This window comes from Myxocyprinus asiaticus, chromosome 36 (genome assembly GCF_019703515.2).
Source record: "Myxocyprinus asiaticus isolate MX2 ecotype Aquarium Trade chromosome 36, UBuf_Myxa_2, whole genome shotgun sequence".
NCBI lineage: Eukaryota > Metazoa > Chordata > Actinopteri > Cypriniformes > Catostomidae > Myxocyprinus > Myxocyprinus asiaticus.
The window spans coordinates 3,154,002-3,177,702 of NC_059379.1; the positions used below are offsets into that span (position 1 = coordinate 3,154,002).

General features: G+C 36.6%; 1 protein-coding gene across 3 annotated transcripts in view; it reads left to right on the top strand.

Annotated features, from left to right (window-relative positions):
- The window catches only part of LOC127427337 (PH and SEC7 domain-containing protein 1-like), a 65,398-nt gene that overhangs the window by 21,206 nt on the left and 20,491 nt on the right, over window positions 1–23,701 (top strand). For all 3 annotated transcript variants that reach the window (XM_051674890.1, XM_051674892.1, XM_051674893.1), the window contains 2 exons: window positions 481–570; window positions 16,495–16,538. In XM_051674890.1, the coding sequence (XP_051530850.1) occupies window positions 481–570; window positions 16,495–16,538 (134 nt within the window). The remainder of the gene's footprint in view (window positions 1–480; window positions 571–16,494; window positions 16,539–23,701) is intronic.

Below are 23,701 nucleotides of genomic sequence, written 5' to 3' on the forward strand. Positions count from 1 at the left end.
TTTTTTTTCCATCATGTCTACATTTTTTTTATTCCCATTAAATATCCTATTTTTACTCAGAAAAATTTCACATTAGGGGCCGTTCACACCAAATGCATTTTGCATTTTTCTGCACTGTTCAATAGTATTTTATGTAACATGCTAAACAGATGTCATTGACTGCTGCGCAGCATCTTCTTGTTTTTTCTTGTCTCGTGCAGGAGTGCCAATTTTTTTGGACACTGTATTCAAAAGAACTTTAACTTTTAAAATGCACCTGGTGACACCTGCGTTCTGTTGTATTTATTGCGTATCGAGTCTAGCTATTTTAGCGCAGAACGACCCCTTACAGATGTAAAATGGGTTGCGGTTGGCGTTGGATGTTCACTTTAATGATCAGAATTGTGATCAGATTTATTCATTCCACAGTGAGGTTATTGTAGTTTTCAGGGTGTTATTGGGTGTTTGAGGGCTGATTGTTTTGGTCTCTTCTGTTGGCAGAACGTTGGCAAGCGGATGTCCTGCACTCAGTTCATCGGGAATCTGGAAGGACTAAACAGCGGCCATGATTTTCCTAAAGAACTCCTCAAGGTAATTTTCTTTAAAATTCTAGTGTTCCCACAGTCAACCTGGAAATATTAGGGAATTTTACAATTATTTTCAGGCCTGTAAAAGGCATGGCAAAGAGTAAAATCTTTCAAACATCATGGAAAGTCCTATATTCTAAATATACATTTTTGTAGTTTTGCTTTGCTCTAAATATTTGATCACTGCAAATTGCTTTTAGTTATTCATTTAATTTATTTTTATTTTATTTATTTTAAATATTTATTTATAATTTTATTTATACTTTTCTTCACTAGATATTGCTTCTTATTTATTTATTTATTTATTATAAAACTTTGATCACTAGAAATTGCTTTTTTTATATGAGTGTTTTTGTTGACTAATAAAATGAAAGATATTAATATTTATGTGCGTGTGCGTGTCGATTTTTGCCTTTGTCTAAATGTGTACTCTTAGGAAAACGTGACAGGTGCGCTGTCATTTTCAGTGCTGTGTGTTTTATTTGAAGCAGTACAAATCTGTGTCCCATTGGGAAGTGATGACTCTTTAGTAGGTCATTTATTGGTTCATATGATTAGATTAGCGATGTAATTCCATTGGTAGGAAATGGGGAATGTTTTGCTTCCATTCATTAACCCCGCAGGCACATTCTGAAGCTAATCAGATGAGTTCTTGAGCTAATACTAATGAGCTAAACGAGGTTTAGAGTCGCTCTGGGGCCGAGCGCAGCCTCTTTGTGTGTGTTATGTACAGGAGGATGTTCTGAAGCTGCTGTCGGACCTTTATGGGATCTTACCCCAGCTTACAGTTTAATGTGAAAATATAATTTCATTGAAACGGGCCATATAATGAAGTCCATTTGCAATGTTATTCAATGTTTCTTGCTCCAAAAACATAATTGACTTTTAATAATTTAGTTTGTAATAGTGGTCGGCCGATATGGGTTTCTCAATGGCCGATGCCATCTGACACCGATATATCTAGAGAGCAGGATGGCAGATATAAATGCTGATGAACATAATACAATTTAACAACTGCAATACACAACATTTCTTAAGTGAAACAAAAACATATTTAATGCAGTATTTACATATTACATTTGATTGCATTAAACTTGAAAGAAAATTGTTGAAAACCGGAAGTGTTGACCAGCCATTGACAAATCTGTTGGTAGATTTTGGAACTGACACAAGGTAAAGTTAACACTCGTATTCAAGCAAACACTGTTATCGGTTAGTAATCGCAAAATGGCCAAATATCGGCCGATTAATCGGCCTTGCTGTTTTACCCTTTTATAATTATTTATTATATTTATATAACTCGTTATGTACTCATTGAAAAACGTAAACCCTTTATAAACAACACAGTTCATGCCATGAGAATAGCTCCTGATATGGCATTAAACTTTTAATTAACTACCTCTAAAGATTGATTTACGTTTGCATTTAAAGTTCTGCGTTGTTGTGTCTGCATCGTTCTTATACAGCCAAAGTGCTTGTGTATAGAGAGAAATGCCTTTCTGGAATAATTGTACATTTTATAAACAAACAAAAGCAATGTAATTCCTAGATTTAAAAGTACTTGTTAAATTACTGTAGCATTTAAAATGAGTTCATCTAAGTATATGACCATCTTGAGATTCAGGGACATGTTATTTAATATGTTAAATATTTTAAATGTTTTCTGGCAATGCATACTCCGAGAGAAAATAATTCAAGCATACACCGAATGCTGACTCTTGAGTCACTTTAATAATAATAAATTATATACGTTGACGCTCTACACTAAGAAAACCTATCAAATTAAATAGCACAAAAAAGGATGTTGTTTTAAAGCATAGAAGCTGGATGCATTGCATATAGGCAGTTTTTATATACTGAAAATTAAAAGTGTTCTGTTTTCATAACTTATGAAATATGTATTTTTAAATATATATTATTTACTGTACACCATACTGTCAAACATGCGGTCAAAACATCATTGGAACAGATCGTACAAAACAACAAACGGAAAGGTCACAAGTAGAATACAACAAGCATATCATTTCACTCACAGACTAAACATAGAGAGAGTAAAAACTATGAAAACAAGGTTTTATACGAGTGTATAAGTTGTAAACAGATGTTTCTTTTGTTGCGTGTAACTTTATGACACATTAATTGAATATATAGAATAGCAGATGCTCCTGATTTAAACGAGCCCAACTACAATGTAATATTATGCATATTAAAATAACTTTGGAGGAACTGCGCAGGTACCTCAAATAACTTTTGAAACATTCTGGGGATGGTCTCTGGTGACAAAGCGGACTAATCCCAGCTGTTTTGGTCTGTGTAGACATGAAAATTAGTCATATTTTTGAAGAGGTACGCATCAGGCTATGGCATAACTCCGATGCAGAAGTATAAATCGGACTGTACAGAATGTGGTAGTGCTGTTGGATCCAAAAGGACAGACCTTTATTACAATGTGAACAGAACCCTCTTAAAAAAGTGAGGAAAATTGTTTTCCATGGTAGACCTTAGTCAGGGTAGATGCCATATTTAATTTTTCGTGGTTGAAAACAAGGCTGCAAGGGATAAACGTACGGTCTGTTCAGTGGGTTGTATGTGTCGATAGTTCAGCTGACAAAACATTAATCATGCCAGAAAACAATCAGTTGACCAGAAACTCCAGAAAAAAATTGGTTGAGATAATTAGACATCATTCGTGATCTACAACATTTAGAAAGTACAACCCATTAAACAGACTGTACTTCTATCCCTCACAGCTTCATTTTCAATCGTGTTTATCCTGATTAAGGTTTAAGAATATTAACTGTTTGTAGAGTGATAGACAAATGGATAAAGAATGAGAGTGGATTGGTGTGGTATGAGACTGATATTAGTCTAAGCCAGGGGTCGGCAACCTATTGCACACTGTAGGGGGCTCTGTGGAAAGGAGGCGGCGAGAACCGGCTTAAGAATATAAATAATAGTTTAATAATAAACTTAACCAAAAACACACAACCATAAACACACAGTACAGCTGCCTGTAATTCTCTCTCTCTCTCTCTCGAACTGTCGTCCCCGGCCGCCTTTATCCCTCACGCGCCCCATCGCCCCCGGCCCCGCCCTCCTCGGCTCTACACACACGTACCAGCATTTGGACACGGAGGGGTAATCACTGGCACGCCAGCAACGGCGTGAGAGGAGTAGACTATTTTAATCACATGAAATTCCGCACCTGCATTCCAATCTACATCTTGATGTAATCCTTCCTCATGATCACGCAGCGTGTTTTCATGAGCTGAATGGGAAGCTAAATAAAAAGTTAAAATGTGATGAGACTGCAGTATAACCAACAGACTCGTGCAGCGCGTGCAAGCCATTCGCGCATCACGAGCCGGCAGCGCTTCACGTTCGGTTAATCGCACGTAAACGCGCCCGCTTTGCTTTGGTCAGGCTGCACGGATGTCAGCCTACATTCCGTGTTTCATTAGTTTCTTTATGCTTTCAGAACAACACGTGATGTAATAAGGAAAACACCACTATTAATCATTAAAGCACTTTCACAAGATGCTCTGTGAAAATTCACATGCAACATTTTTCACATGCAGGTTTTGCACACATTTTCACTCAAACTGCTGATTATATAAATTGTAATGAAAAATAAATGATTAAAATATAAAAATGCAAAATAGAAACATTTTCACAAGTGGACTCACACTTCAGAAAATCACATACATGCGCATGCTTTTTGTCGGCACAGCCATTGACCAGGGAAATAAAAAATGGCACTCCATGTCAAAAAGGCTGCCAACCCCTGATCTAAGCTCTTACTGTTCAACACACGTACAGCCTTTAAGTCTTTAGACTGCTTAAAAAGAACTCTCCTTTTCTCTCTTTTACTTTTCTTTTCCTCGGGCGATCTGTTTCTCTGTCCATCACAACATCAGTTTTCACATTCTTCCTCCTACTCGTTCTCTCGCTCTTAAACTCAACAGCTGAGCAGGTCAGCTTACATAACCACATTTCACTCGCACATTGTCATGAAAACCAAAGCTGTTATCGTGAGGTGTTAATTATTTGAAAAGGGCGAATCAGGCGACTAGATTTATTTATTTTTATTTTAACTACAAAACAAGAAAAAACTATTTGTAAAAATATATATATTTTTACAATGCTAATCCTCGATATTGGCAATGGAATTACTACTAGTGAAAATGAAAATGTTTGATATCTGTAAATACATTTATTTTGCACTTATAAAAAGGATCATTCTTGATATAAAAAATGACATCATTACCTTTGTGATTTAAATTGGAATTTTAGCAAATAAAAAAAAAAAAAACTATTACTGATGTAGCTGCATTTTTGCTATTAGAATTTCACAATGATTTGTCATACATTCCTGTTTAAAACACAATTAATAGATATCTATTAATTAATTTCCTACAAGTTCAAATTCTAGTTTTGCCTATCAGCAATGATCTACTTTACTAGTAAAAATCATATATTTTTTTTTATATTAATAATTATATTTTTAATGCTACAAATTTCCATTCCTGAAATGAACAGTTGAATTATAACTTTTGAAAATGCTAATTTTTGAGATCTGGAACTTAGTTTTCACTAGTGGGAATATTCATTTCAAATACTGTATATGTAATGCAATTGTAGCTAGTAAAAAAGTATTTTAAAATATCATTAATTACTCTTTAATGCATTGATATTTGAAATCCATTTCCAGATATATGAAATATCAGACATAACATGTTGAAATAGATTTACAGAAATCAAGAATTAGCATTTTAACTAGTGCAAATTGAATTACAGATATGTATCATTTATACCCTGCACATGATTAAATGTCAAATTGGCTTGCGATAGTGTGTATTTATTTTCTTCATGTGTTGTGTTAGTATTCAGTCACATCTGTGGACGAATGTGAGGATAAATGCACCGAATTAGTAGCTCGTGTACTGAGGGAAGCCTTTTTTGTTTTAATACAATGGTAAAGGAAACAATAGATTTGTGACAGTATCTCTCACACGTGTGTGGCTTGTGGGGTTTTGTTCTCTAAAGAGTGCTGAAAGTGCGTGGTTGTCATGGAGACGCATGGGGCGGGGACAAAGCTGTGGTACTGATAGGGTGGTCATGGGTTGACAGGCGACCCAGTTTGATGCAAATCTGTCTGTGGAGATAACGACAGACAGAGAGAGAAAACAATTAGCTGTGTACAGTTGAGCAGATTCACTGAAGTGAGACAGAGCTGATAATTGTTCTGTGTTCTGCACTGACGAGTCTGAACCAGATGAACGTGCAGGTGATATTCATTCAACAGTGTGTTCAGACAGCGAATGACATGTAGCCTTACTGTCGCACATCATAGTAGTGATAGACCGATACATTGACAATGACGATTATTTGACCGATAATTGATGTTATTGTCAATAACTGTGCCCGCCTGGGAGATTAACAGATGTGTAATTTAACCCTTGTGTCAGTTCCAAAGTCTAGCGACAGTGTTGTCAATGGAAAATTTGTGTGTGTCTTTCAGCATGCCCAAGCATCAAGTTATATTTATTCACATTTATATATTACAGATCTATATTTATGTATTCAGATTAGTAACTATATATTCATAATTACGCTTGTATATTCAAGATTTACATTTATATATTCAGATTAATAACTATATATTCAGAATTACGCTTGTATATTCAAGATTTACATTTATATATTCAGATTAATAACTATATATTCATAATTACGCTTGTATATTCAAGATTTACATTTATATATTCAGATTAATAACTATATATTCATAATTACGCTTGTATATTCAAGATTTACATTTATATATTCAGATTAATAACTATATATTCATAATTACGCTTGTATATTCAAGATTTACATTTATATATTCAGATTAATAACTATATATTCATAATTACGCTTGTATATTCAAGATTTACATTTATATATTCAGATTAATAACTATATATTCATAATTACGCTTGTATATTCAAGATTTACATTTATATATTCAGATTAATAACTATATATTCATAATTACGCTTGTATATTCAAGATTTACATTTATATATTCAGATTAATAACTATATATTCATAATTACGCTTGTATATTCAAGATTTACATTTATATATTCAGATTAATAACTATATATTCATAATTACGCTTGTATATTCAAGATTTACATTTATATATTCAGATTAATAACTATATATTCATAATTACGCTTGTATATTCAGGATTTACATTTATATATTCAGATTAATAACTATATATTCATAATTACGCTTGTATATTCAAGATTTACATTTATATATTCAGATTAATAACTATATATTCATAATTACGCTTGTATATTCAAGATTTACATTTATATATTCAGATTAATAACTATATATTCATAATTACGCTTGTATATTCAAGATTTACATTTATATATTCAGATTAATAACTATATATTCATAATTACGCTTGTATATTCAAGATTTACATTTATATATTCAGATTAATAACTATATATTCATAATTACGCTTGTAATTTCAAGATTTACATTTATATATTCAGATTTATAACTATATATTCATAATTACATTTGTATATTCAGGATTTACATTTATATATTCAGATTAGTAACTATATATTCATAATTACATTTGTATATTCAGGATTTACATTTAAATATTCAGATTAGTAACTATATATTCAGAATTACGCTTGTATATTCAGGATTTACATTTATATATTCAGATTAATAACTATATATTCATAATTACGCTTGTATATTCAAGATTTACATTTATATATTCAGATTAATAACTATATATTCAGAATTACGCTTGTATATTCAAGATTTACATTTATATATTCAGATTAATAACTATATATTCATAATTACGCTTGTATATTCAAGATTTACATTTATATATTCAGATTAATAACTATATATTCATAATTACGCTTGTATATTCAGGATTTACATTTATATATTCAGATTAGTAACTATATATTCAGAATTACGCTTGTATATTCAGGATTTACATTTATATATTCAGATTAGTAACTATATATTCAGAATTACGCTTGTATATTCAAGATTTACATTTAAATATTCAGATTAGTAACTATATATTCAGAATTACCCTTGTATATTAAGGATTTACATTTATATATTCAGATTAGTAACTATATATTCAGAATTACGCTTGTATATTCAGGATTTACATTTATATATTCAGATTAGTAACTATATATTCAGAATTACGCTTGTATATTCAAGATTTACATTTATATATTCAGATTAATAACTATATATTCAGAATTACGCTTGTACATTCAGGAGTTTCATTTATATATTCAGATTTTCAACTGTATATTCCGATTTATAACTATATACAGTATTCGGGATTTATAACAAGATATTCAGAGTTACTTTTGTATATTCAGGATTTACATTTATATATTCAGATTAACAACTATATTTTTGGATTTAGAACTATGTATTCAGATTTATAGCTATATGTTCAGAATTACATTTGTACAGTATATTCAAGATTTACATTTATATATTCAGATGTATTACTATGTATTTAGAATTACATTTGCATATTCAGGATTTGCATTTAAATATTCAGAATTACATTTGTACATTCAGGGTTTACTTTTATATATTCAGATTTACAACTGTATATTTGGATTCATAACTATATTTTCAGGATTTATAATTTTACATTCATGATTTATAACTATATAATCAGATGTATAAATATATATTCTGATATATAACTATATACTGTATTCAGTATTTATATATGCAGATTTGCAAGTTATCAGATTTATAATATATATTTAGGATTTATAACTATATTTAGACCATCAAGTATATATTCTTATTTGCAGATTTTTTTACTTTATATTCAGAATTTATTTATATACTATGTTTGTTTCTGTGTGTGTGTGTGGCTGGGTTTGGGTGATTTACAAGGACATTTTTTTTAGGTTACAAACTAGTAATTACAAGTGTATTATGCTATAAATGTGGTTTATGAGGACATTTCTAGTGTCACTATAATTGAAATCGCTTAATAAACATACTAAACAATTATTATTATTTTTTTTTTTAAATGTAAAAATGCAGAAAGGTTTCTGTGAGGGTTAGGTTTAGGGGTAGGGTTAGGGTTAGGGGACAGAATCTATAGTTCGTACAGTATAAAAATCATTATGTCTATGGAGAGTCCTCATAAGGATAGCTGCACCAACATGTGTGAGTGTGTGTTTATATAATGTGTAGATACCGCTGTGCTTTCCCAACACTCATAAAATGTGGTAGTGAGAGTTGCTTTTTGAATGTGGTTTATAAATTATTCATCCTGCTGTAAAACATATTCAAAACAAACTATATTTCTGGCAAAACTGATCTGTGACTTCATAGCTTTAATATATAATCTATTGCAGTTTTTCAATGCTTTCAGTTGGTTCCAGTTTTTTAATCACCTCCATTTTTCACATCACCGCAATAAAATATTCATAATGTATTATAAATATTTTATTGAACTAAAAATATTGTCAGTTTTTTTATTATTATTATTATTATTATTATTATTATTATTTATATGTTCATGTTAATCAAGCACATTTTCCCCCCCAAACTGTTTATTATTTAAATGTGCCGTAAGTGATGTTAGCCGTTCTAGAACTTCGAGACTTAGCCATTGAATTAGACACATCCCCTCTTTTCAAAGACACACATACACACACACAGGTACTCTCGGAGACCGTTATAATCAGAGATGGAGCAGGAGAGCTTCTCAGTTTCACAAAAAATAAATAAATATGCAGTTACACTGACGATAGTTGTCAAAAGCAATTGTAGCAAAAAAACGTTCTCACACGACGCATTCAGCTTCCTTTTGCCCATATGTGATTAAAATCAGATTTTTCTTAGTGCGTCTCAGTCTGAACAGTCAGATCGGGTTTCATGTGGGGTTGTTTTCATCATTTGCGGTGCGCGATGGTTGTTATACGTCAGGATTTGCGATGAGAAAACATACTGCACTCATAATTAATAACAGCATAATTAATGCCTTCACAGGGCACTTTGAATTTAATACAATAATGACGGCCATACAGTAGGATTGTTACAAACAGAATTTTCAATAAAAATGACTTCAAAAGTGAGTTCAGCCTGTTTTATTACACATTTCAGCCCTACAAAACTCTCACAGTGGAAGGTAAACAGGGCATAGAGATCATCACTTCTGAATGAAACACACCCATATGTCATGTATATGTTACAGGGCATGCAAAGCACTGCAAACCTCTTATAATAATACAGTCACTGGCTTAACTTACCCAAAGGGATGCCCTAAGGTGCTGTAACCCATACCGGTTGCGAGAAACCACAACGCGATAAAGTATTGAATGTCACGAGAATACGGGACGCTTGTGCATTTTGAGGATTTCATCACAGGACACGGTTCCTCATCTCACCGTCCGACCATTTTATGCTTTAATACGGCACACAAAGCCTTCAATACGGGATGTTTCGCTCTCTTCTAAAACACAGGACCCCAAGATAAAAGGTGTCCTGTATGGGATGTCGTAATTTCGGCCCAAATACAGGACGTCCCCGCTAAAATGGGCAGCAGCAACACTAGCAGCAACGAACATTGCATATGCCACCTCTCCCATTTTTAAGCCGTTGTCTGTGAAGAGTGTTCGTATTTGGATACTGCCCTCATGAAAAGCATAATCAATGGTAAAACATTCATCACTAAAATCTCATGCATGGTCAATGTACGCAAGTTTGCTACGTTACCATGACAACTAATGTGGACATGATAGCAAAAATCGGATTTGAGGAAAAATCGGATTTTTCCTGCAGTGTGAACAAAGCCATACAGCACCTTTAATTTGAAAAGTATTTATACGTTATGGTAGTCTTTGTTGTACTGTCTTTAAAAAAAAAATAATTTAATGAGTAGTGAGAATCACCATTGAGAATAATGGGAATTATAAAAGTACAGTGTACATCTGGACGCATTACAGTAATGAGAATTTGAAGAGGAAATGTGCGTGATTGTCATGAAAATAATGCCACAGTGCAAACAATGCTAATGGCCCTAATAATATCCTTCATTTTCTATATACCAAATATACTTTCTTTGAATTTTGGCATGGTGGCCTGGTGGTGTTTTCATACGATTCACCCCCTCATGTCTCATCCCATTCCCGGCACAAGCTCAACACTCATTTTCTTTTTACAGACTGTTCGCCAGTTACAGCTAGTTTTATGATGTGTTTTATGCCCATCTACCTCCCATAATTCCAACTTTCTGTGTTCCACCTCGGAGGAACAAGTGCTGAATGTTAATCAGCATTCAAAGTAAAGTGAGCCGTGTGTGTGTGTGTGTGTGTGTGTGTGTGTGAGAGTGTGTTTGAGGGAGCTGTATTGCTGTGATTGGCTGCCTGGAACCTGAGAGAGATAGAGCGAGAGGGGGTGGGGGGTGGTTGCAGGGGAGGAGAGAGCTTGCATCCTCTGTTGGGTCTCTCAGAGATTCAGACACTTTCCATCTGCGGGGGCCGAGAGATTAAACCAAAGTCCGACGGCAGAGACGACACGAGGCAAACCAAAGCGTAGTGATCATTTTCAGATCGTACATGGATGCCTACCTCTGACTCTGCTGCATCCTACGAGGACTTGGATAAGAGACCTTTTTAAAAAGCAGTCGAAAAATCAGTCCGATATTTTATGAGCGATGGATTGCTGGATGGATAAATGGGTAAACGGATGCAGAAAGGAGAGATGTGCTTCTAAAAATGGAGTTTGATCCCTCTCAAAGAACGATACCTATCTGAGAAGCTCAGAAGCCAAATTAATCTGAGAAGCAACAGGCGCACAGATTCATTTGGAGTCTGTCTGTCTTCGTGTTTGGTTGTTTTTCGTTGGCCCTGGCTGAATTTGGATTGTCATTTGGAGCTTATAGAGGCGTGTCATTAGAAAGACTAGCAAGCTGACCATCACTGCTTACATACTGTCAGTGTGTGTTTTATGAGGGCGTGAGAGTGTGTGTTTCATGTTTTCTCGGTTTCCGTTCGCCTCATTCCATCTGTTGGTTCCTGGCTGTTCTTTCACACTTCTGAAAGCGTTATTTGCCATCTGTGGCATCGCTCTGTGCGTGTGTGTGTGATTCTGGCCACTTGCTGGTTGCATAGGCTGTTTGTAGCTTGTAGATGTCAGCCCGATGGTGTTTAGCTGATGTGAGTGATCGCTACATATGTTCAGCACTCTCTATGGAAGTTTTGAAGAATCCAGCATTACCGTTGTGTTTACGTTTATGCGTTTGGCTGGTGCCATTATCCAAAGTGTCTTTGAGTGCATTCAAGGTACGTATTTAGTCATTATACGTGAATCGCATGTAGTCATTATACATGAATCAAACCGACCAGTTAACCTGTAGAAACTTTTTCCATCTCAATTTTACTCAAACACACACTATAAATTCGGTTATCTGTCTTCAGTGGCTTTATTTATCTGTTGCCTCAAGCAGTATCTCACTTGATTGTGGTGATTAGCTCCTGAATGTCGTACAGATGTTCACCGACTTCTTGCTGTGATGGTTATTTATTGCAGAATATGTGTCACACTGCTTTCATAACTCATTATCATCATGGTTGAAGTAGAAAATTAGTCTCGTGCCAATTATCAAATTTGGTTGAAATACGATCCAATCTCCTACGCCCAAGATCACCAAGACAGCACATTTTTGTTGGACCATTGGATGAAATAATGGACTATAATGCTTATTATCCTCAAGAATCTATCAAAGCAGTGGATTGGATCCTATTCATCCATTTGTAAGCTGGATTTTCTTGGTTTTCATTTTTCGTGACAGTCAACTGGTCTTCGGATTTAGACAAAATGGGTTTTTACGGATATGTTTCCTCCTTGAGATATTTTTTGCGTTTTTATTGAACTTTTTATGAGAAAGATTGGAAAGAGCTCACTTCACGTTAAGATAAAGCTAAAACTCACCTGAAACGTTGGCCCAAACTCACAGAACTGGAGTTCTTATAGTGCTGTACGGTCTGTTTCTGGTGTCAAATATGATTGGAGTGAACAGTCTACATTCAGCCGGGCGGTTACGCTCACGCTCTCTATGCTCTGTCCGTTACGGTCGAGATTTCCGTATGATGGATCCGTTCCGTTACCCACGAACGCCACGATCCCGATCTCTTAAACCTCTGGCGTTCCCTGACCTCCTGGGGAAATCTCAAGATGGACAGAACCATCCGCAAGCCCTCAAGAGAAGGAGGGTATGCTGTCTCGCATCACTCATCTGTTCACCTGTCTGTCCCCACTCACCAAATCATCTGTGCATGTCAGCTACCCCAGAGACAATAAGTTGCATGGATGGACTGTGCAAACATGGTTCTCCAACTAATGATCTGACCCAGTTCTACATTACTTTTAAAAACACCATGAAATGGCTTGACGAGCACAGTTTTCTTTCCTGTGTTGACATATTTTCTACTGAAACAGGAAGGTGGGGTGGGACATATAGAAAGACCTTTTTATAAGAAAAAGAAATAGCCAATTCAATGCAACAGCCTGGTTCCAGAAGTAAACATCCCATTTGTTTTCTCCATTAACTTATTGATTTTTATCGATAACTTATAAACTTTTAAAGACAGACCGTGAGCTCAGAGATTGTTGAAGCCATCAGTCCGTGTTATTTCAACATCGTTGTTTATTTGTAGGATTCCTAGTTAAGAACTATTCTACAGATCCACTAATCAGAGAATTGCTGCAAACAAACCGCAGCAAGAGAGCTTTAATGACGCACTGTGAATGATGCAATCAAGCCAGTCTCCCTACACTCTCAAAGTACTTGTATATGTGTAACAAAATATTTAGCAATTAAATTACACTATATTGATTCTATACTTGTAATCAACAACTTTAAATTAAATAGTTGTACATTTTTCCATTGGTTTACTTCGATTCCGTCATTCGCAGGGCTTGAAGTTCATTCCCTCATTAAAACCGTTAGGTACGCAGTCTTGTACCTTCGTTTTTTTTTTGTTTTTTTTTTTGTCTGATTTTTTTTTTTTTTTTTTTTCTATAAATCAAAGTTTGTAATGTTGTGATTCACCTCGGAGCTGGTTTGCTTTGTTCATGTCTTTGAACTCTTTTATGAAGGATTGATATGGAGAAAATGAATGGGAAAAATACTTCCTGGACCAAGACAGCTAAAAAGGGGACGGACATTTTAAATTAAATAGAATTAGACCCACATTATATTACGTTTTAACTACTATGTACTTAAGCATTTTATACAATGTGCTTAATATGTACTTACATTTAAAGTACCTGCATTTAATTACACCTTACCCCTGATACTAAACATAACCCTACCCCAATCCTTAACCTAAACCCTAACCCTAAACCTAGCCAGTGTTTTAGGACAACATGTAGTTACACAATGAATGCATTGTATTGTATGTATTTAATGTTAGTACATATAAAGAAGCCTAATATAAAGTGGGGCCAAAGACTTGAATTTATAATGCATATACAATGCACCTTGACACTAATAGACATGGACTAAAAACCACAAAACTCCAATTTTGATTTCACAGGGTCTTTAAATTGACTTAAGATATTTTCTCTAGATACTGTGAGTTTATGTTTGTTTATGAAGGAAGTCAACAGAGGGTCAGTTACATCTCTTGCAGAATTAGTTTTCCTCCATATGTGTTTGAAATTACCATGCATTAGGAGATGCTGTTTGTTTTGCCCTGAGGGACTGAAAGAATAAATTTGCTCTCTGTTGATGCTTGAATTCTTATATACAGTATATTGAGATTATTAGCCGTTCACACTGAGTCATCGTTTTTCTACATGAAAGGACATGCAGAGGTAATAATCATCCAGATTAGAGATGCTAACACACACACAAACACCAGGCCATAAACCGTCATAGTGTCAGGAAAGTATCTCTAACAGTTGTTTCCATCCCCTCTCAACACCTGCCAATCATGCGAATGCTGTCACTGAAATAAAATGGCTATATTTCATTCTGTAGGTCAGTCAGCATGGTGAACTGATCCGCTAACACAACATTCCTTTGTGATGCTGAAGCTTTACAGCTGAAGTACTCGCAGCCACGTCGTTTACAGTGATGATGTGTCAGTTACGTGCTAATGTGCAGTGGGATGCCAGCCACATGACAGCTAATTGCCTTCTGTGACAATTTTTGATTTAACATTACTCAAAAGAGAATCATAAAATAAAGTGAAATAAAATAAATGCAATATGTCTTTTCATAATGTACATTGTTTCAAAACAACTTGACAGCTAGACAAAATATATTTTGTGTATGTATGTGTGTGTATATATATGTGTGTGTGTGTGTGTGTGTGTGTGTGTGTGCGTTTTTGTACAAATTCAAAACTGTTATATACAGATAGAGCAAGGGAATGTAATGGCAGAAGAGGTAGGAGATGTTAGATAAATATAAATAGACTAAGCTGTGTATTGCACATAAAACTGCCCCAATGAGCAATAAGTAACTGTTCATGAGATGGATAGCCGGAGGGAAAAAACTGTTCCTGTGCCTGACGGTCCTGGTGCTCAGAGCTCTGTAGCGCCAGCCAGAAGGCAACAGTTCATAAAGGTAGTGGGCAGGGAGAGTGGGGTCCAGAGTGATTTTTCCAGCCCTCTTCCTCAATCTGGAAGTGTATAGTTCTTGAAGGGGGGGCAGGGGGCAACCAGTAATCCTCTCAGCAGTCCGAACTGTCTTTTGTAGTCTTCTGATATCCGATTTCGTAGCTGAACCAAACCAGACAGTTATTGAAGTGCAGAGGACAGACTCAATGACTGCTGAGTAAAACTGTATCAGCAGCGCCTGTGGCAGGTTGAACTTCCTCAGCTGGCGAAGGAAGTACAACCTCTGCTGGGCCTTTTTCACAATGGAGTCAATGTGGGTATCCCACTTCAGGTCCTGTGAGATGATAGTGCCCAGGAACCTGAATGGCTCCACTGCTGCCACAGTGCTGTTCAAAAAGGTTGGGGTGGGTAATGCTGGGGTTTTTCTCCTGAAGTCCACAATCATCCCCACTGTTTTGAGCATGTTCAGCTCAAGGTTGTTTTGACTGCACCAGACAGCCAGCTGTTCAACCTCTCTTCTGTATGCAGACTCATCGTCATCTCGGATGAGGCCGATGACGGTGGTGTCATCTGCAAACTTCAGGAGCTTGACAGAGGGGTCCTTGGCAATGCAGTCATTGGTGTAGAGGGAGAAGAGTAGTAGGGAGAGCACACATCCCTGGGGGGCACCAGTGCTGATTGTACAGGTGCTGGAAGTGAATTTCCCCTGTCTCACTAGCTGCTGCCTGTCCGTCAGAAAGCTGGTAATCCACTGACAGATAGACATGGGAACAGTGAGTTGGGTTAATGTAGTCCGGAGAATAGCTGGGATGATGGTGTTGAAAGCCGAACTGAAGTCCACAAAAAGGATCCTTGCATATGTCCCTGGTCTGTCCAGATGTTGCAGGATATGATGCAATCTCATGTTGACTGCATCATCCACAGACCTGTTTGCTTGATAAGCAATAAAGGGGATCTAGAAAGGGTCCAGTGATGTTCAGGTGGGCCAACACCAATTGATTACTCAATTCTGCGCATTGTGGATCGATACCCAGAATACAGAATGATGTTAATTTGTGCAGATATGTTGACTCTGATTGAATGGGATGTTTATTTGTGGGTCTGTGTCATCAGTCAGTCAGGGACCGATTATGATGCCAGTTATAGCAGATGATGTATGATGCAACCCGGACACCATCACCCTCTGAGACCACACACACATACACAAACAGTAATTTACAGCTTATGTGTGTTACTGACTGTATGCTCTTTCTTTTCTCAGGCGCTGTACAACTCTATCAAACATGAAAAGCTGCAGTGGACAATGTAAGTGGGGTTTTTTTTCCTAATTGTGCTAATACAGTCTTTTTTTAGTGTCATTGGGTCATTCCATGTTGACTCAACCAGAGGTTCCTAGTTCAAAATTTAGTTTTATTTTGTAGAGGGGGGGGTCAAAATGACAGATTTCGTATATAATATGGGAGCAAAACTACAGGTCAGAAAAATAACCTCCAGGTAGGTCTATTACTAATAGAAGTTGACTTATGCCCTCCTTGTTGCATTATCCACCAGTGGTGTGTGTCCAAAAATGGGGAAGAAACACTTTTTTTGTGTGTTGTTTTTCCAAAGTTGGAGTGCCTATAACTCCAAATGGGTTAAATATATCTTAATATCCTTTTATATCCTGGTTCAGAACATAATTTTCTTTTTGTACCTCAATTTTAAGGCCCTATATGTTTAAATCCAAGAGATATGGGGCTCTCAATGTGGCTCCATGTGTAAATTGTATAAGTTGTCCCATTTCAATGGTCGAAAACCAAATATGGTCACATGGTTTGAAGCAAATTTTTCTTGTCCAACAAAACAAAGGTCTGAATTACAAATAATGTTGATACTAGAAGTTCACCTTTAATTGTTAGCATAAAAATAATCATATAAAATCTCCATTTTCATTTGTGTTCATTTTGCTCCAAAGGGTTTGTTTAAATCCCTAATCTTAAGTATAAGCAATGTTAATAGTGATGCTTAATATCTGAAATAGCTATGGTACTTTGGCTCTTTTGAGTGATGTCATTGAGCAAAACACAGAAAAGTGACATCTAAAGAGAAAGTCTATGAATATGGTTGTTTTGAGCTGCGAATGTGTGCTGTGTTTTTTAGAAACAAAAGAGTGTCAAATGGATATTCTCTCTCTACATTCACATTCCCCAGTTAAAGACCCTGGCTTTCCGAGCACCGTTGCTATGGTGACGGCTCCATGGATACCACTGCATAGTTACTGCTCGTCTCCATTCTGCCGATATGAACTCACCCCCTCTCACACACACACACACACACACACACACACACACTGCTAACCTCGTTCTCATGTTCATCACCCACACATACGCCAGAACGCTTCGTAAAGGGTCTCGTTTGCATCGCAAGTAAAGGTGAACTCTCAGACTCCTACTGCAGCTCTTAAAATAGCCACATTTGTCCCTTGTGATCGAGAGCAGAGCGAAATGCCAGTCTATTCAAGTAGTTCAACTAAAAATGAACAGTTTGTCATCATTTACTCACTGTACTGTCATTACAAAACCTGTATGACATTCTTTATTCTGTGAAGCACAAAAGGAGATGTTGGGCAGAATGTTTAAGATTTGATATCATGGCTGGGCGATATTGGTATATTCTAGAGGTGTGAATCTTCACTGGCCTCATGATTCGATTACGATTCAAAGGTAACTATTCGATTATAAACTGATTCTCGATGCATCATGATGATATATCTGCCTCTATGAGAGTGCAGCTGTCAGCTTCTCCTCTCCTCACCAGCACAGGTGACAGTAAAGCGGTTTAAATAGCACACATGTTGCTTAAGAAATTTAACAAGCGTCTCGTATTCACTGTTCCATATTTTTGCTCTGTGAGTAGAAGATTGCACGACCCTGTCGCAAAAGCTACGATGGATTTCAAACCTTTATCATCGGGTGTGCGCACTGTCCTGACAAGCAAATGACCGGCAATAAAGCAAAAGCCAATGAAATGGAGAGTGTGCAAGAGTAGAGAAATTAAATGAAAACATCAACATCTCCCGAACCGCTGCCTCGTCATTATTTTCTTCTGTGTTTTCCCCTGTTGTGTGCAGATCAGTGCAATAATGGGTGTGAGCTCTTCTTTCATGTTGTTTGTTGGCTTGTTATCACTAATAAACTCTCCTGTTGTTATGTGCGTGGGTTTGTGAAAGAATTTCGGGATCGTAGTTTCATTCAGGCACAAATGGTCATGTATTTGATACAGCTGGTCTGCAAACAGTTGTGTTTGTGCACTTGACTTTAGTGTATGCACTTAACTCGCAGCTTTGTTTCTACATCTGTCTTTGGCTTGCGCCACTGCTCTGCCTGAACTCAGAATCAATTCTGATTCTTTTGAGAATCGATTCAGAATTGTTTGAGTATGAATCGCGATGCATCGCTGAAACTATTTTTTCCCCCACCCCTAGTATGTTCATGATGATTTTGCTGGCATTTTGCTGGCCGGCTCTGGTAACCTTGGAATATGAATCCTGAGGTTGAGACAGGGAAACAAATAGAATAATATTAGCATAGATGCCATTAAATTTTTTTGCAGAGTTATAGAGCATGATAAATGTTTCTGGTTCCAGCTGACCTAACTAAAGCAGCCTAATTGTGAGTTGATGGATAAATTAGGTGTATGCCTGGCTAAATAGAGTCTTTAGTCTAGACTTAAACTGAGTGAGTATGTCTGCATCCCGAACAGTGTTAGGGAGACTATTCCATAGTTTAGGAGCCAAATAGGAAAATGATCTACCTCCTTTTGTGGATTTTGATATTCTAGGAACTAGTAACAGGCCAGAATTTTGAGATCATAATGAACGTGATGGAATATAGCGTGACAGAAGGTCACGTAAGTACTGCAAAGCTAGACCATTCAAAGCTTTGTTCTTACTCAACAAAATTGTAAAATTAATATGAAATTTAACAGGTAGCCAATGTAACGATGATAAATTGGGGCTAATGTGATCATATTTCTTGGTTTTAGTCAGCACTCTGGCTGCTGCATTTTGAACCAATTGAAGTTTATTTATTGAACTTGTAGGACATCCTCCCAGTAATGCATTACAATAATCTAGTCTTGAGGTCATGAACGCATGATTTAGTTTTTCGACATCAGCAGCAGAGAGCATGTGTCGTGTCTTGGCAGTATTTCTGAGGTGGAAGAATGCTGTTCTACAAACATTGGAAATTAGATTTTCAAAGGACAGATTGATATCATATATAACACTATGAAGTTCTTCGCTGTAGAAGATGTAACAGTACATCCATTGAGAGACAAATTATATTTTAGCAGCTTAATTTTAGAGGTTTTTGGTCCATTTAATTAGTACCTCTGTTTTTTCAGAATTGAGTAGAAGGACATGTCTGTCCATCCAATCTTTGATTTCACTGATACACTGCTAATTTGAAGAATTGTGGAATTATAAGAAATATAAATTTGGGTATCATTGGCATAACAGTGGAAACTTCCATGATTCCTGACAACATATCCCAGGGGAAGCATATATACAGTGCATCCGGAAAGTATTCACAGCGCTTCACTTTTTCCACTTTGTTATGTTACAGCCTTATTCCAAAATGGATTAACTTCATTATTTTCTTCAAAATTCTACAAACAATACCCCATAATGACAACGTGAAAGAAGTTTGTTTGAAATCTTTGCAAATTTATTTAAAAAAAAAAGACTAAAAAAAAATAAAATCACATGTACATAAGTATTCACAGCCTTTGCTCAATACTTTGTTGAAGCACCTTTGGCACCAATTACAGCCTCGAGTCTTTTTGAGTATGATGCTACAAGCTTGGCACACCTATTTTTGGGCAGTTTCTCCCATTCTTCTTTGCAGGACCTCTCAAGCTCCATCAGGTTGGATGGGGAGTGTCGGTGCACAGCCATTTTCAGATCTCTCCAGAGATGTTCAATCGGGTTCAAGTCTGGGCTCTGGCTGGGCCACTCAAGGACATTCACAGAGTTGTCCCAGTAGTCACTCCTTTGTTACCTTGGCGGTGTGCTTGGGGTCATTGTCCTGTTGGAAGATGAACCTTCGCCCCAGTCTGAGGTCCAGAGCGCTCTGGAGCAGGTTTTCATCAAGGTTGTCTCTGTACATTGCTGCATTCATCTTTCCCTCGATCTTGACTAGTCTCCCAGTTCCTGCTGCTGAAAAACATCCCAACAGCATGATGCTACCACCACCATGCTTCACTGTAGGGATGGTATTGGCCAGGTGATGAGCGGTGCCTGGTTTCCTCAGACATGACGCTTGCCATTCAGGCCAAAGAGTTCAGTCTTTGTTTCTCATGGTCTGAGAGTCCTTCAGGTGCCTTTTGGCAAACTCCAGGCAGGCTGTCATGTGCCTTTTACTGAGGAGTGGCTTCCGTCTGGCCACTCTACCATACAGGCCTGATTGGTGGAGTGCTGCAGACATGGTTGTTCTTCTGGAAGGTTCTCCTCTCTCCACAGAGAAATACTGTAACTCTGTCAGAGTGACCATCGGGTTCTTGGTCACCTCCCTGACTAAGGCCCTTCTCCCCCGATTGCTCAGTTTGGCCAGGCGGCCAGCTCTAGGAAGAGTCCTGGTGGTTCCAAACTTCTTCCATTTACGGATGATGGAGGCCACTGTGCTCATTGGGACCTTCAATGCTGCAGAAATTTTTCTGTACACTTTCCCAGATCTGTGCCTCGATACAATCCTGTCTCGGAGGTCTACAGACAATTCTAATTCATGGCTTGGTTTGTGCTCTGACATGCACTGTTAACTGTGGGACCTTATATAGACAGGTGTGTCTCATTCCAAATCATGTCCAATCAATTGAATTTACCACAGGTGGACTCCAATCAAGCTGTAGAAACATCTCAAGGATGATCAGTGGAAACAGGATGCACCTGAGCTCAATTTTGAGTGTCATTGCAAAGGCTGTGAATACTTATGTTCACGTGATTTCTTTTCATTTTTTATTTTTAATAAATTTGCAAAGATTTCAAACAAACTTCTTTCACGTTGTCATTATGGGGTATTGTTTGTAGAATTTTGAGGAAAATAATGAATTTAATCCATTTTGGAATAAGGATGTAACATAACAAAATGTGGAAAAAGTGAAGCGCTGTGAATACTTTCCGGATGCACTGTAAGGAGAAAAGCAGAGGCCCTAAAACTGATCCCTGTGGCACTCCATACTTTTTGTTTGATTTGACAATTCCTCGTTTACACAAAGTGGTAGTGATCTGCTAAATAGGACCTAAACCATGCTAATGCAAGTCCACAAATGCCAACATAATTCTCAAGCCTATTTAAGAGAATGTCGTGATCTGTCATGTCGAAGGCAACAATAAGATCTAAAAGCACTAGAAGAGAAATGCAGCTGCGATCAGATGATAAGAGCAAGACATTTGTAACTCTGATAAGTGCAGTCTTTGTACTGTGATGGGGCCTGAATCCTGACTGAAATTGTTCATATATATATAATTTCTCTGTAGAACTGAACATAGTTGGGAGGACACTACATTTTCTAGTATTTTCAACATAAAGGGGAGATTTGAAATCAGTCTATAACTAGACAATTTTCCAGGATCATGCTGTGGCTAATTAATAAGCGGTTTGATAACTGCCATTTTAAAGTTTTTTGGGACATGTCCTAAGGATAGCGAGGAGTTAATAATATTAAGAAGAGGTTCTGAGATTACAGGGAATACCTCTTTTAAGAGCTTAGTTGGTATTGGATCTAACATGCATGTTGTGGCTTTTGATGTTTTCAATACGTTTTGTTAGCTCTTCATGACCTATGACAGCAAAGGATTGAATTTGCTTGTGAGGAAAATTATGAGACTTTTCTGTGACAGACGATTGCATAATTCAAATTTTATTTCTGATTGTTTCAATTTTATCAGTAAAGAAATTCATGAAGTCATTACTTTTGTGCTGCGACAGAATATCTGGTTCAGTTGAGGTTTTATTCCTAACCAATTTAGCCACAGTACTGAATAAACACCTAGGATTGTTGTGGTTATTTTCTATGAGTTTGCTCAAATATGCTGACCTGGCAGCTTTTAATGCCTGTCTGTAGCTACAGACACTATCCATCCATGCACCACAAAATACCTTTAATTGTGTATTCTTCCACTTGTCCTCCGTTTTCTGAGCTGCTCTCTTGAGAGCATGAGTGTGATCATTGTACCATGGTGCGGGGCTTTTTTCTTTAATTTTCTTTAATCGAAGGGGGACGACACTACCAAGAGTGCTAGAGATAAGACTGTATTTATATTTTCTGATATTACATCAAGTTCTTCTAGACTTTTTGGCTTACTGAGTATATGAGATAAATCTGTAAGATTATTAGTGAAGCTATCTTTAGTGGTCGAAAGAATTGTTCTACCTGAATGATAGCGTTTTGTAGATTGAGTAACATTAGCTGATCGCAGCATTCAAAAGACTAGGTAATGATTTGAGATCAAATGATTTGTGGCAGAATTTCTATAGTATCAATATCAACTCCATATGACAGAATTAAATCTAGCGTATGATTATGGTGATGAGTTGGTCCTGTCACATTTTGTCTGACTCCAAGAGAGTTTAGAATATCGATTAATGCTAATCTTTTTCATTATCTATGTGAATTTTGAAGTCACCAACAATTTAAGCTCTATCCACAGTAACTACTAGATCTGATAAAAAATTTGCAAATTCACCAAGGAAATCAGAATATGGCCCGGGTGATCTATATACTGTAGCAAGCGCAAAAGACGATAGAGATTTTTTAATTGTATCTGACGGTGTCACATTAAGCATTATTAGTTCAAAAGACTTCAACTTATATCCTGTCCTCTGAGTAACACCAAAAACTTCACTGTAAATTGCAGCAACACCTCCTCGACTCTTCAGGCGAGCCTCATGTTTATAACAATAACCTGGTGGAGTAGATTCATTTAAACATATATATATATATATATATATATATATATATATATATAATATGCAATATGCTGACCTGGCAAATATATAATTTAACTGAACCCTGGCTTAAACCGGATGTGTGTGTGTATACACCTCTTTAACATTATCTTTAGTGATCTCCAACTGGCGAAGCTGGATATCGGTAGTGCCAACATGAAAAACAATTTAAAAAAATCTACATTTAGTATTAGCCAGCACTTGTAGATTTGATCTGATGTCAGATGCTCTTGTACCTGAAATGCATTTAACAATAGTGTCTGGAGTCTCTATTTCCATGTTCCTTAAAATATAATCTCCTAAAACCAGGGCTCTTTCAACATGATTCTCAGTGGGTGACATCACTGAGTGGTGAGAATCAATTGGAAACCCTAACAGGAATGGGAGGGTGGTGTCGCTTTGCTGAACAAGTATGCTGCAGAGACGTCACACAAACGCCCTGCTGCGGGGGCTCTACAGCCGGAACCAAAATGTGTGTTGCTC